The sequence below is a fragment of the Mastacembelus armatus genome, chromosome 14 (genome assembly GCF_900324485.2).
Source record: "Mastacembelus armatus chromosome 14, fMasArm1.2, whole genome shotgun sequence".
Lineage (NCBI taxonomy): Eukaryota > Metazoa > Chordata > Actinopteri > Synbranchiformes > Mastacembelidae > Mastacembelus > Mastacembelus armatus.
Window position 1 is genome coordinate 24,430,229 of NC_046646.1, and position 14,623 is coordinate 24,444,851.

Genomic DNA, 14,623 nt, shown 5'->3' on the forward strand with positions numbered 1-14,623 from the left:
GGCAGGAATCGAAATAAAAAATGCACAATGATATGTCGTTTTTCATTTAGTTTGATATGAAGGATTCTGACTTTTATACCTGTTTGAATAATTGGATCAGCTCAGTTTGAGTTTAAATTTCACATGAGACAAATGTGTGTCCCAACACAAGAGAAATGCATTATCCTCAGTTTGGGCATATTGACTCTCTTTTTTGCTTTGAACAGTCGTCTTTCTCTGAGGTGCTACTTTCAACACGTATGACAATGAAATTCTACTGGAGTTTGTGACCATGACTATATCTACATCTCTGTCTGTATCTCAGCACTATGGAGAACCAAACTTTAGGTAAAGATATCCTGCTCCTGGAGGGGCTACAGGTCACCCCTCAGTCCTCCACCCCTGCCTTCATCCTCCTCCTCCTCATCTACATCTTCATCATGGTGTCCAACATCAGCCTTGTGGTCCTGATCTTCATGGACCAGAGCCTCCACCAGCCCATGTACCTGCTCTTCTGCAACTGAGTATTAATGACGTGTTCGGGGCCACGGCCATCATTCCTCGCTTGCTGAGTGACATGTTGATTCCAAGTACAGAGCGGTACATTCACTACATCGACTGTGTCCTTCAGGCTTTTTGTGCTCAGATTTACGCTGGTGCCTCTCACACAGTTCTCATGGTCATGGCCTTTGATCGGTACGTGGCCATCTGTAACCCCCTGCGTTACACCAGCATCATGACCAACTGGATGGTGGTGAAGCTGTCGGTGTTGGCCTGGGGGGTCGTTTTTGTCATGGTGCTGATCCTCATTGGACTCAGTGTCCGCCTGTCACGCTGCAGGTCGATCATAGCCGGCCCATTCTGTGACAACGCCTCCCTGTTCAAACTGTCCTGTGAAAGCATCCTCATTAATAACATCTACGGCCTCGGCTACAGCTGTCCTGCTTGGCTCCTCCATCTGCAGCATCATGCTCACCTATCTGAGGATCACCATGGTGTGTCTGAGCAGCAAGAACAAGGTCTGAACACCAAAGCCCTGCAGACCTGTGCCACCCACCTAGCTGCGTTCCTCATCATGTATTTTTCAGGGTTAATTAACATCATCCTCCATCGTTTCCCTGACTTATCAGAGCAAAGGAAAGTGGCGTCCATCATATTTCACATGGTCCCTCCTGGCATCAACGCCTTTATATATGGGCTGCAAAATCAAAGCTGTCAGACAAAAAGTTTTTGTCATGTTTACCAAAAACACAATGAAAGAGTGAATGAATCTAAGTCACTGTTCATGTTTTAATGTCATATACTGGACTATTTAAGACTACATGTACATCCATCATTCTAAAGATCATTAGTTTCCCATATTAATTCAATTTGTCTAATCATCCATTGTTAGGACTCGCTGGTAAGTCTAGGAAGTTACCTGAGAGTCTGACACAGCTGCAGGAACTCCATTGACACACGGATGGATTTCCTCAAGCTTAATGAAGTAATTTTGTGAAAGTACAACACACAAGCTGGACACAATGCATTAACGTAAAGAACAGCAATCAGAAGAAATGCTCACATGCTAAGAAACTGCTGAGGTTCTGGCCAATTGCTTCAAGTTACAGCATAAATAAATCTCTCTTGACTAATGAAAATACCCTACTGACTATCTACAGGCTTCTAACAATACTGTACTTACAGATGTTGCTGTAAATGGTAAATGGTCCTGTACTTGTAGAGCACTTTTCTACACTCAAGCCCACTCAAAGCTCTTTTCCAATATTTATTGAAACACACAATCACTCATGCGCTCAAACACCAGTTGAACAGCCACCTTGGGGCCCTCATGCATCTCTCCTTGTCCAAGGACACTTTGACATGTGGACTCGTGTTGCTAAGGATTGGACCACCCACCCTTTTGATTCATGGTTGACCTGCTCTACCTCCTGAGCTACAGCTGCCTCTGCAACAAGTAGGAACAACACAAAACAAGAGGAGAAATACATCAATGATAGGGTGATAGAAAATCTTTTTATCACCATGTGTGGTAACTTCAACTTTTCTAAGCAGTCAATCTCTGCTGGTAAATTCTTTGTGACAATGGTCATGAGCCAATCGTTCCTTGTCACTTGTGCGTCCCTGAGTAGAACAACGTTTCCTTCCTGAAGGCTTGGTCTCTACTCCTGCCACTTGTGGTGAAACTGCAGTGTGCTGAGATACTCTTGCATCCACATATTCCAAAATATGACACAATCTGCTGTACCGTCTTCCATTGTTCCTTTTAGGGGGGAGCTGGAGGTGAATCTGTGTTTTGGGTGGCTGGAGGGAGACTCAGAGGTGATTCTGGGTCTGACACTAGGATGAGAGGGCGTTCATTGATTATTGCAGCTGCATCAGCCAAGAAAGTGGATAACATTTCATGGGTCAACTGTGATTCTCCACGCTGATGTAACATGCAGTCAAGAATGCATTTGGTGATGGCGATGATCCTCTCCCATGTGCCACCCATTTACAGAGCGTGAGTTGGATTGAATATCCAGGAGCAGTTTAGTTTGTTGAGGTATCTCCCTACAGTCTTGTGTTGTCCATTTTGTGGTCGTGAGAATGACCATGAAATTAGTGCCACAGTCAGGCTGTATCTGCGTTGTGGGGCCTCTGATGGCAAAGAAGTGTTTCAAGGCACTGATGAAGCAGTCGGTGCCCACTGCTTCCATTAACTTGATATGTGCTGCTAATGTGCACATGCATGAAAACATCATAGCCCTCCTCTTGTGCAGTGTGAAATGATTACCCATGGTCCAAATACATCTGTGCTCACATGCGTGAAAAGGTGCAGCTCCTTTAAGTTATTTGGCTGGTAGGTCTCGTATCTGCTGACATTCTGTTTGTCCCTGCAACCTTTTGCAAGTGACACAGTTAGAGAATAAACTACTGACACTATGTTTGGCCCCCACTATCCAGAATCCTGCTGCTCTAATGAAGCCCTCGCTGAAGTACTTTCCCTAATGACTGACAGCTTCATGTTGATGCCATATTCGGAGGGGTGCAACCTGATGTCGACCAGGGATTGTCATGGATTGATATCACCTGTGTCTAACTTGGAGGGTGACATGCAACCACCAACTCTCAACAGTCCGTCACATTTGAGAACTGGGTGCACTTTCTGCAGGCTGCTTGATGCCAGAATGTTTACCCCTGTAAGTATGAATCTGATTTTGTCCTTGTAGTGTTTGGACTGGACACTTTTGATAACGCACACTTTGGCTTTCATTGTGTCCTCTGTAGGGCTGCAGATGTGCCAACTGGTGCAGCTGTTGGCTGGGAGGGAAGAAGCAACATGGATGACATACTGCTCAGATGAGTGGGCTAAGCTTTGAAAATCATTCAAGGCATTTGGAGGCTGTTGAAGTCATACATCTCTTGTGACACCACATGCAGTGATGGGATTGATGAAGAAGACTGGCCTGTTAAGCCAAGTAGTGCTGTGAGCAGCTGTGACAGCTCTAGACCCACAGTCGGCGGGAGCACAGGTCATGTAGACTGTAGATATGTTGGACGCTGTTATGCATTTAGATATAGAAACTCCTGAAGTGGTTTTGGATGTACCAGAGCGCGACCCACTATTATTGTTATATGAGATGCTGTCGAATGTCTCATCCATCTCCCTCACGACCATCTCGGATATTTCAACTGTGAGCACTGCAGCTCCAATCTTGAAATTGTTTGATCAGGCTGCGGCACTAGCTTCGTCTTCCCAAACACAAAGCCAACGTGAATTTGATTTCCTTGTGTGTGATCTTCATATAGTTTCTGGCCAGGTGGTCGGTGAAGAGAAGCCGTGTTTTCTCAGCATTAAAGGCTGGGCAAATGTGTGCTCTTAGTGAAAAGGTCTGAATGAGCGGGAAATAATGGGAATATTTGCATAGAAGTCGCTCACAGCAGCTGTACTTATGCTGTGATACTGAGCTGCTGTCAGGAGGATCAGTCAGAAATAGAACAGAAAATATTTGCTTTAGTGGAAACGCAAGTGAATGTTTAATGTCAAAATCTACATATGGATTTTAGTCAAACGTGCTTCAACAACACGTTTCCAACAGCAACAAGGAGCAACAAACAGAAAGATGATGTCATGGATAGAAAGTGTTCAGGGATCAATGACACAATCAGCCCTGGACCTCCAGGAGCCTCATTCAGCTTATAAAGAGTGTGGGCCCAGGTCTGAGAGGGGCTTCATGTCAACGGAGGTAAGCATGAGACACACACTCACACACAGTCGACAAATGACGCTGCTGTTTGTTCACTGCATAATGCCAACCAGCTTAGTGATGACCGACTCATTATGTGTGTTGTAGATTCCAAAACCAGAAATCACCTTTCATGCTTAAGTTCCCTTCAATTTGATGAGACTCTAGAAAGATGAGTGTTGTTGTTATCGCTCTGTGCAGTTTGTGATGTGTTTTGTGGAGAATGAACACAATGAAATCTTGACAACATGAAAACAACTGAAACGGGAAGAAAAGAATAGAAATGCTATGAAATGCTGCAAACAGCATCACAGCTTCTGCTGCAAAACCAAGTGTTTGAAATGATTGTGTTGAAATGGAGCAATGAAGAGCTGTGGTGATGGTGTTTTCAGCTGCAGCTGTAGCAGCCTGTTCCACATTCAGCCCAAACTATTTGAAGATTCAGCTGCTTTAAAACCAGCCTGTCAAAGCTTTGTGGATTTGAAGCTACACAGCAGTGACTTCCAACCATGTGCCACTGAAAACTGTGTCTGTAGACTTTTATTTTCAGACCTTTCAGCAGTTTTACAAATCTGATGAGCCCATTTCTCTCCTTTCCATAAGGAGACAGTTTGTGTGCTTCACTCCTGAATCATGGCACCGTGACACCGTCACCTTTTCTACACAATCCAGTACATTAGAGCTGTTTTTGTGTTGCTGAGAGCCTCCACATGTGAACTCTTTAATGCATAAAGCTTCTGATGGTTTGAACATGTTCATGACATGTTTTGATCATAGTTTTATGTCTCAGTGTGACGTCCTGAGGTTTCTGTGTTTCTGTGGCTCATTAAATCAAAGTCGTATCTGAAATGGAAATGTTCTATTGACTCTTGAAGCAGTGAATCCTTCTCAGTGTGTTTGGTGTGAATGAGAAGCTGCAGACACATGGATCTTAGTGACACAAACCAGAAGTCATATTTAATATTTCCAGCTGCTCAGTGATAGAAATGTAACTATTCCCAGAAAAATAAGGGACGTCTATGAAGTTAAAAACATTTTAATTTGCTAATTTGTGCATAACCAGGCAGGAATCGAATAAAAATGCAAACTGATATGTCGTTTTTCATTTAGCTTGATATGCCAGTGCATGTTGTGTTTACTTTATTTGATATTTCAGTTTGGCTGCACAACATATCCACACAAATGCTGAAAGACATTTCAGTGATTTCAGTATTTGTAAAACTGGACAATCGGCTTTTACTTTGAAGGATTCTGACTTTTATCCTGTTTGAATAATTGGATCAGCTCAGTTTGAGTTTTAAATTTCACATTGAGACAAATGTGTGTCCCAACACAAGAGAAATGCATTATCCTCAGTTTGGGCATATTGACTCTCTTTTTTGCTTTGAACAGTCGTCTTTCTCTGAGGTGCTACTTTCAACACGTATGACAATGAAATTCTCCTGGAGTTTGTGACCATGACTATATCTACATCTCTGCCTGTATCTCAGCACTATGGAGAACCAAACTTTAGGTAAAGATATCCTGCTCCTGGAGGGGCTACAGGTCACCCCTCAGTCCTCCACCCCTGCCTTCATCCTCCTCCTCCTCATCTACATCTTCATCATGGTGTCCAACATCAGCCTTGTGGTCCTGATCTTCATGGACAGGAGCCTCCACCAGCCCATGTACCTGCTCTTCTGCAACCTGAGTATTAATGACATGTTCGGGGCCACGGCCATCATTCCTCGCTTGCTGAGTGACATGTTGATTCCAAGTACAGAGCGGTATATTCAGTACATCGACTGTGTCCTTCAGGCTTTTTGTGCTCACATTTACGCAGGCGCCTCCCACACAGTTCTCATGGTCATGGCCTTTGATCGGTACGTGGCCATCTGTAACCCCTTGCGTTACACCAGCATCATGACCAACAGGATGGTGGTGAAGCTGTCGGTGTCGGCCTGGGGGGTCGTTTTTGTCATGGTGCTGATCCTCATTGGACTCAGTGTCCGCCTGTCACGCTGCAGGTCGATCATAGCCGGCCCATTCTGTGACAACGCCTCCCTGTTCAAACTGTCCTGTGAAAGCATCCTCATTAATAACATCTACGGCCTCGGCTACACAGTCATTGTGATGGGTGCCTCCATTGGCAGCATCATGCTCACCTATCTAAGGATCACCATGGTGTGCCTGAGCAGCAAGAACAAGGTTCTGAACACCAAAGCCCTGCAGACCTGTGCCACCCACCTAGCTGCGTTCCTCATCATGTATTTTTCATGTTTAATTAACATCATCCTCCATCGTTTCCCTGACTTATCAGAGCAAAGGAAAGTGGCGTCCATCATATTTCACATGGTCCCTCCTGGCATCAATGCCTTTATATATGGGCTGCAAATCAAAGCTGTCAGACAAAAAGTTTTTGTCATGTTTACCAAAAACACAATGAAAGAGTGAATGAATCTAAGTCACTGTTCATGTTTTAATGTCATATACTGGACTATTTAAGACTACATGTACATCCATCATTCTAAAGATCATTTAGTTTCCCATATTAATTCAATTTGTCTAATCATCCATTGTTAGGACTCGCTGGTTAAGTCTAGGAAGTTACCTGAGAGTCTGACACAGCTGCAGGAACTCCATTGACACACGGATGGATTTCCTCAAGCTTAATGAAGTAATTTTGTGAAAGTACAACACACAAGCTGGACACAATGCATTAACGTAAAGAACAGCAATCAGAAGAAATGCTCACATGCTAAAGAAACTGCTGAGGTTCTGGCCAATTGCTTCAAGTTACAGCATAAATAAATCTCTCTTGACTAATGAAAATACCCTACTGACTATCTACAGGCTTCTAACAATACTGTACTTACAGATGTTGCTGTAAATGGTAAATGGTCCTGTACTTGTAGAGCACTTTTCTACACTCAAGCCCACTCAAAGCTCTTTTCCAATATTTATTGAAACACACAATCACTCATGCGCTCAAACACCAGTTGAACAGCCACCTTGGGGCCCTCATGCATCTCTCCTTGTCCAAGGACACTTTGACATGTGGACTCGTGTTGCTAAGGATTGGACCACCCACCCTTTTGATTCATGGTTGACCTGCTCTACCTCCTGAGCTACAGCTGCCTCTGCAACAAGTAGGAACAACACAAAACAAGAGGAGAAATACATCAATGATAGGGTGATAGAAAATCTTTTTATCACCATGTGTGGTAACTTCAACTTTTCTAAGCAGTCAATCTCTGCTGGTAAATTCTTTGTGACAATGGTCATGAGCCAATCGTTCCTTGTCACTTGTGCGTCCCTGAGTAGAACAACGTTTCCTTCCTGAAGGCTTGGTCTCTACTCCTGCCACTTGTGGTGAAACTGCAGTGTGCTGAGATACTCTTGCATCCACATATTCCAAAATATGACACAATCTGCTGTACCGTCTTCCATTGTTCCTTTTAGGGGGGAGCTGGAGGTTGAATCTGTGTTTTGGGTGGCTGGAGGGAGACTCAGAGGTGATTCTGGGTCTGACACTAGGATGAGAGGGCGTTCATTGATTATTGCAGCTGCATCAGCCAAGAAAGTGGATAACATTTCATGGGTCAACTGTGATTCTCCACGCTGATGTAACATGCAGTCAAGAATGCATTTGGTGATGGCGATGATCCTCTCCCATGTGCCACCCATTTACAGAGCGTGAGTTGGATTGAATATCCAGGAGCAGTTTAGTTTGTTGAGGTATCTCCCTACAGTCTTGTGTTGTCCATTTTGTGGTCGTGAGAATGACCATGAAATTAGTGCCACAGTCAGGCTGTATCTGCGTTGTGGGGCCTCTGATGGCAAAGAAGTGTTTCAAGGCACTGATGAAGCAGTCGGTGCCCACTGCTTCCATTAACTTGATATGTGCTGCTAATGTGCACATGCATGAAAACATCATAGCCCTCCTCTTGTGCAGTGTGAAATGATTACCCATGGTCCAAATACATCTGTGCTCACATGCGTGAAAAGGTGCAGCTCCTTTAAGTTATTTGGCTGGTAGGTCTCGTATCTGCTGACATTCTGTTTGTTCCTGCAACCTTTTGCAAGTGACACAGTTAGAGAATAAACTACTGACACTATGTTTGGCCCCCACTATCCAGAATCCTGCTGCTCTAATGAAGCCCTCGCTGAAGTACTTTCCCTAATGACTGACAGCTTCATGTTGATGCCATATTCGGAGGGGTGCAACCTGATGTCGACCAGGGATTGTCATGGGATTGATATCACCTGTGTCTAACTTGGAGGGTGACATGCAACCACCAACTCTCAACAGTCCGTCACATTTGAGAACTGGGTGCACTTTCTGCAGGCTGCTTGATGCCAGAATGTTTACCCCTGTAAGTATGAATCTGATTTTGTCCTTGTAGTGCTTGGACTGGACACTTTTGATAACGCACACTTTGGCTTTCATTGTGTCCACTGTAGGGCTGCAGATGTGCCAACTGGTGCAGCTGTTGGCTGGGAGGGAAGAAGCAACATGGATGACATACTGCTCAGATGAGTGGGCTAAGCTTTGAAAATCATTCAAGGCATTTGGAGGCTGTTGAAGTCATACTTCTCTTGTGACACCACATGCAGTGATGGGATTGATGAAGAAGACTGGCCTGTTAAGCCAAGTAGTGCTGTGAGCAGCTGTGACAGCTCTAGACCCACAGTCGGCGGGAGCACAGGTCATGTAGACTGTAGATATGTTGGACGCTGTTATGCATTTAGATATAGAAACTCCTGAAGTGGTTTTGGATGTACCAGAGCGCGACCCACTATTATTGTTATATGAGATGCTGTCGAATGTCTCATCCATCTCCCTCACGACCATCTCGGATATTTCAACTGTGAGCACTGCAGCTCCAATCTTGAAATTGTTTGATCAGGCTGCGGCACTAGCTTCGTCTTCCCAAACACAAAGCCAACGTGAATTTGATTTCCTTGTGTGTGATCTTCATATAGTTTCTGGCCAGGTGGTCGGTGAAGAGAAGCCGTGTTTTCTCAGCATTAAAGGCTGGGCAAATGTGTGCTCTTAGTGAAAAGGTCTGAATGAGCGGGAAATAATGGGAATATTTGCATAGAAAGTCGCTCACAGCAGCTGTACTTATGCTGTGATACTGAGCTGCTGTCAGGAGGATCAGTCAGAAATAGAACAGAAAATATTTGCTTTAGTGGAAACGCAAGTGAATCTTTAATGTCAAAATCTACATATGGATTTTAGTCAAACGTGCTTCAACAACACGTTTCCAACAGCAACAAGGAGCAACAAACAGAAAGATGATGTCATGGATAGAAAGTGTTCAGGGATCAATGACACAATCAGCCCTGGACCTCCAGGAGCCTCATTCAGCTTATAAAGAGTGTGGGCCCAGGTCTGAGAGGGGCTTCATGTCAACGGAGGTAAGCATGAGACACACACTCACACACAGTCGACAAATGACGCTGCTGTTTGTTCACTGCATAATGCCAACCAGCTTAGTGATGACCGACTCATTATGTGTGTTGTAGATTCCAAAACCAGAAATCACCTTTCATGCTTAAGTTCCCTTCAATTTGATGAGACTCTAGAAAGATGAGTGTTGTTGTTATCGCTCTGTGCAGTTTGTGATGTGTTTTGTGGAGAATGAACACAATGAAATCTTGACAACATGAAAACAACTGAAACGGGAAGAAAAGAATAGAAATGCTATGAAATGCTGCAAACAGCATCACAGCTTCTGCTGCAAAACCAAGTGTTTGAAATGATTGTGTTGAAATGGAGCAATGAAGAGCTGTGGTGATGGTGTTTTCAGCTGCAGCTGTAGCAGCCTGTTCCACATTCAGCCCAAACTATTTGAAGATTCAGCTGCTTTAAAACCAGCCTGTCAAAGCTTTGTGGATTTGAAGCTACACAGCAGTGACTTCCAACCATGTGCCACTGAAAACTGTGTCTGTAGACTTTTATTTTCAGACCTTTCAGCAGTTTTACAAATCTGATGAGCCCATTTCTCTCCTTTCCATAAGGAGACAGTTTGTGTGCTTCACTCCTGAATCATGGCACCGTGACACCGTCACCTTTTCTACACAATCCAGTACATTAGAGCTGTTTTTGTGTTGCTGAGAGCCTCCACATGTGAACTCTTTAATGCATAAAGCTTCTGATGGTTTGAACATGTTCATGACATGTTTTGATCATAGTTTTATGTCTCAGTGTGACGTCCTGAGGTTTCTGTGTTTCTGTGGCTCATTAAATCAAAGTCATATCTGAAATGGAAATGTTCTATTGACTCTTGAAGCAGTGAATCCTTCTCAGTGTGTTTGATTTGAATGAGAACCTGCAGACACATGGATCTTAGTGACACAAACCAGAAGTCATATTTAATATTTCCAGCTGCTCAGTGATAGAAATGTAACTATTCCCAGAAAAATAAGGGACGTCTATGAAGTTAAAAACATTTTAATTTGCTAATTTGTGCATAACCAGGCAGGAATCGAATAAAAATGCAAACTGATATGTCGTTTTTCATTTAGTTTGATATGAAGGATTCTGACTTTTATCCTGTTTGAATAATTGGATCAGCTCAGTTTGAGTTTTAAATTTCACATTGAGACAAATGTGTGTCCCAACACAAGAGAAATGCATTATCCTCAGTTTGGGCATATTGACTCTCTTTTTTGCTTTGAACAGTCGTCTTTCTCTGAGGTGCTACTTTCAACACGTATGACAATGAAATTCTCCTGGAGTTTGTGACCATGACTATATCTACATCTCTGTCTGTATCTCAGCACTATGGAGAACCAAACTTTAGGTAAAGATATCCTGCTCCTGGAGGGGCTACAGGTCACCCCTCAGTCCTCCACCCCTGCCTTCATCCTCCTCCTCCTCATCTACATCTTCATCATGGTGTCCAACATCAGCCTTGTGGTCCTGATCTTCATGGACCAGAGCCTCCACCAGCCCATGTACCTGCTCTTCTGCAACCTGAGTATTAATGACGTGTTCGGGGCCACGGCCATCATTCCTCGCTTGCTGAGTGACATGTTGATTCCAAGTACAGAGCGGTACATTCACTACATCGACTGTGTCCTTCAGGCTTTTTGTGCTCAGATTTACGCTGGTGCCTCTCACACAGTTCTCATGGTCATGGCCTTTGATCGGTACGTGGCCATCTGTAACCCCCTGCGTTACACCAGCATCATGACCAACTGGATGGTGGTGAAGCTGTCGGTGTTGGCCTGGGGGGTCGTTTTTGTCATGGTGCTGATCCTCATTGGACTCAGTGTCCGCCTGTCACGCTGCAGGTCGATCATAGCCGGCCCATTCTGTGACAACGCCTCCCTGTTCAAACTGTCCTGTGAAAGCATCCTCATTAATAACATCTACGGCCTCGGTTACACAGCTGTCCTGCTGGGCTCCTCCATCTGCAGCATCATGCTCACCTATCTGAGAATCACCATGGTGTGTCTGAGCAGCAAGAACAAGGTGATAAACAGCAAAGCTCTGCAGACCTGTGCCACCCACCTGGCTGTTTACATCATCATGTATTTTTCAGGGTTAATTAACGTCATCCTCCATCGTTTCCCTGACTTATCAGAGCAAAGGAAAGTGGCGTCCATCATATTTCACATGGTCCCTCCTGGCATCAACGCCTTTATATATGGGCTGCAAATCAAAGCTGTCAGACAAAAAGTTTTTGTCATGTTTACCAAAAACACAATGAAAGAGTGAATGAATCTAAGTCACTGTTCATGTTTTAATGTCATTTACTGGACTATTTAAGACTACATGTACATCCATCATTCTAAAGATCATTTAGTTTCCCATATTAATTCAATTTGTCTAAACATCCATTCAGTAATTATTTGTTGATATAAATTAAACATATTTACACTTTTAGTTCATTTGAATTGCATTAATTGTTGCTAGTTTGGAGTGAGAACCCATTTCCCTGGGCACAAATCTGCTAATTGGCACAGATGTTTTTTATACTAATACAATTAAACTGTGTATACCACAAGTATTACATACGATATGGGACCATACAGATCCACAGTGCAAAACTGTTGTACATAAATAAAAACAGCTGAAAACCAAACTGCTGTGAGTTGACACACACACTGATAACGTGCTTAATCAAGTTGATGCAAAGTTGACAGCATTGGTTGTCTGGAAGCTGTAGACCAGGGAGTGCTCGGTCAGCCCATAAAACCTGGTTGCCCGACCAGCTGTGGTCTGAGCACAGGAGCTTCATGACACACACCTACACACACCTGAGCAGTGTTTTTCATTGACGCTTGTGCTTAGTGTGAAGACAGTGAACTGTGAAATTATCCCATCAATTGTGTGTTTTATATCAAAATAACTGTCCAGTTTGTTGTTGGAGCAAAATTTGAGAAGATGTGTTAAGCATTTTTATCTTCTTAACAATTATTTGAATATACTCAAATATTTGCTGAGTGACATGTTGATTCCAAGTACAGACTGGTACATTCAGTACATCAACTGTTGTCCTTCAGGCTTTTTGTGCTCACTTTAATGCAGGTACTTCTCATACAAATCACATACAGTGAGGTTTTATTTATCTCGGGTGTTAGAAAAAAAAAAACAAGCTTTTAACACAGCAAAGGTTTTATTTTGTGGTTCTGTGAACACTTTTTACTGTAACTACTGATCAGGAAGATCCTTTGCATTAGTAAAAAATAAAACAAAAGTAAAGTAAAACAGTATCAGATGAAAAAAAACCCAGAAAAGTCCTTGTTTTGCAGTAAAATATCTCCTGTGACTTAATACTGAAGTGTTTTACTTCTGAAAATAAAGAAATCAGAAAACTGGTACCTTCTTTTACCAATAGTCTGCTCAACATTAGCCATTTCCCACAAATTTAGCAGTGAAATAAAACCTATATTGTGACTCCTACTGTCCACAGAAGCCTGAAAGAACATAAACTTACATCTGACAACGCAGTTAATAAATTTAAGAAAATGATTCCATCTTTATTTCCATCTATGCCATGTGCCAACACAGTGGAGGGCAGCTGCCTCAATCCCACTTCCTACCAAATTGATGATATTGTTGACAGCACTGTAACCTCACTTGATACTGTGGCCCCTCTGAAAAAGAAGTTAGTGAATCAGAGGAGATTAGCCCCACGCTATAATTTACATATTTGTACCTTAAAGCAGCATCACGAAGGCTGGAAAGGAAGTGGCATTCCACTAATTTAGAGGAATTTTATCTAGCCTGGAAAAACAGTCTACTAACATATAAAAAAGCTCTGTAAAGCCAGAACTGCATACTATTCATCACTAATAGAGGAAAATAAGAACAATCCCAGGTTTCTTTTCAGCACTGTAGCCAGGCTGACAAAAAGTCACAGCTCTGTTGAGCCCAGTGTTCCCTTAGCTCTCAGCAGTGATGAATTTATGAGTTTCTTTACAAATAAAATCACAACTATTAGAGATAAAATTCAGCAGATGCTTCCTATACCTGCAATAAATGAATCTTCTACTACAGTAGCTCTTGAATCATCTGTAGGACCTCAGTTATGTTTAGACTGCTTCTCTCCCATAGATCTCTCTGAATTCACATCAGAAGTTGCTTCATCTAAATCATCAACGTGTCTCTTAGACCCCATCCCGACTAGACCGCTTAAAGACACCCTGCCATTAATTAACTATTAACTATTAGACTTAGTAAATTTATTTCTAGTATCAGGCTACGTACCACAGGCCTTTAAGACTGCAGTAATTAAACCCTTACTCAAAAAGCCAATAACCAATAGCCAACCTACCATTTATTTCTAAAATCCTTGAAAAAGCTGTTGCTAAGCAGCTATCAGATTAATCAGGATTTAGAGCACATCATAGTACAGAAACAGCACTGTTAAAAGTCACCAACGATCTTCTCTTAGCCTCAGATAATGGACTTGTTTCTATACTTGTCGTCCTAGACCTTAGTGCTGCATTTGACCACAACATCTTATTACAGAGACTGGAGCATGTGACTGGTATCAGAGGAACAGCATTAAAATGGTTAAAATCCTATTTATTGGAGAGATTCCAGTTTGTTCATGTCCATGATGAACCTTCCACACGAACAAAAGTTAGTTATGGAGTTCCACAAGGCTCTGTGCTAGGACCGATTCTGTTCACCCTGTACATGCTTTCTTTAGGATATGTTATTAGGAAACACTCTATTAATTACCACTGCTATGCAGATGACACTCAGCTGTATCTATCTATTAAACCTGTTAACACAAACCAGTTAACCAGACTTCAAGCATGACTAACTGACATGAAAGCCTGGATGACCAGTAACTTTCTACTTTTAAATTCAGAGAAAACAGAAGTTATTGTATTTGGGCCTTAAAACCCCAGAAATAACTTTTCTAAAATTATAGCTACTCTAGATGGCATAACCCTGGCCTCCAGCA

At 42.8% G+C, this 14,623-nt stretch overlaps 2 protein-coding genes and 1 pseudogene across 2 annotated transcripts; all 3 read left to right on the forward strand.

Annotated features, from left to right (window-relative positions):
• Positions 1–308: 308 nt before the first annotated feature.
• On the forward strand, positions 309–3,341 carry LOC113142610 (olfactory receptor 5B17-like; annotated as a pseudogene).
• Positions 3,342–5,702: 2,361 nt separating this feature from the next.
• Positions 5,703–8,371, forward strand: LOC113142611 (olfactory receptor 5B17-like). Its single transcript, XM_026327649.1, has 2 exons — positions 5,703–6,590; positions 8,282–8,371. Exons 1-2 carry the CDS (start codon positions 5,703–5,705, stop codon positions 8,369–8,371), a joined length of 978 nt encoding a protein of 325 aa, XP_026183434.1.
• A 2,609-nt stretch (positions 8,372–10,980) lies between these two features.
• LOC113142612 (olfactory receptor 52N5-like) lies at positions 10,981–11,919 on the forward strand. The gene has a single exon (XM_026327650.1). It carries the CDS (start codon positions 10,981–10,983, stop codon positions 11,917–11,919), a length of 939 nt encoding a protein of 312 aa, XP_026183435.1.
• Positions 11,920–14,623: the final 2,704 nt, after the last annotated feature.

Bases quoted from the DNA above. Each gene is read 5' to 3' on its own strand.
- LOC113142611 (XM_026327649.1), top strand. From the start codon at position 5,703: ATGGAGAACCAAACTTTAGGTAAAGATATCCTGCTCCTGGAGGGGCTA. The intron at 6,591-8,281 runs GTCAGACAAAAA...CAAGTGACACAG, and splicing joins ATGGGCTGCAAATCAAAGCT to TTAGAGAATAAACTACTGAC.
- LOC113142612 (XM_026327650.1), top strand. From the start codon at position 10,981: ATGGAGAACCAAACTTTAGGTAAAGATATCCTGCTCCTGGAGGGGCTA.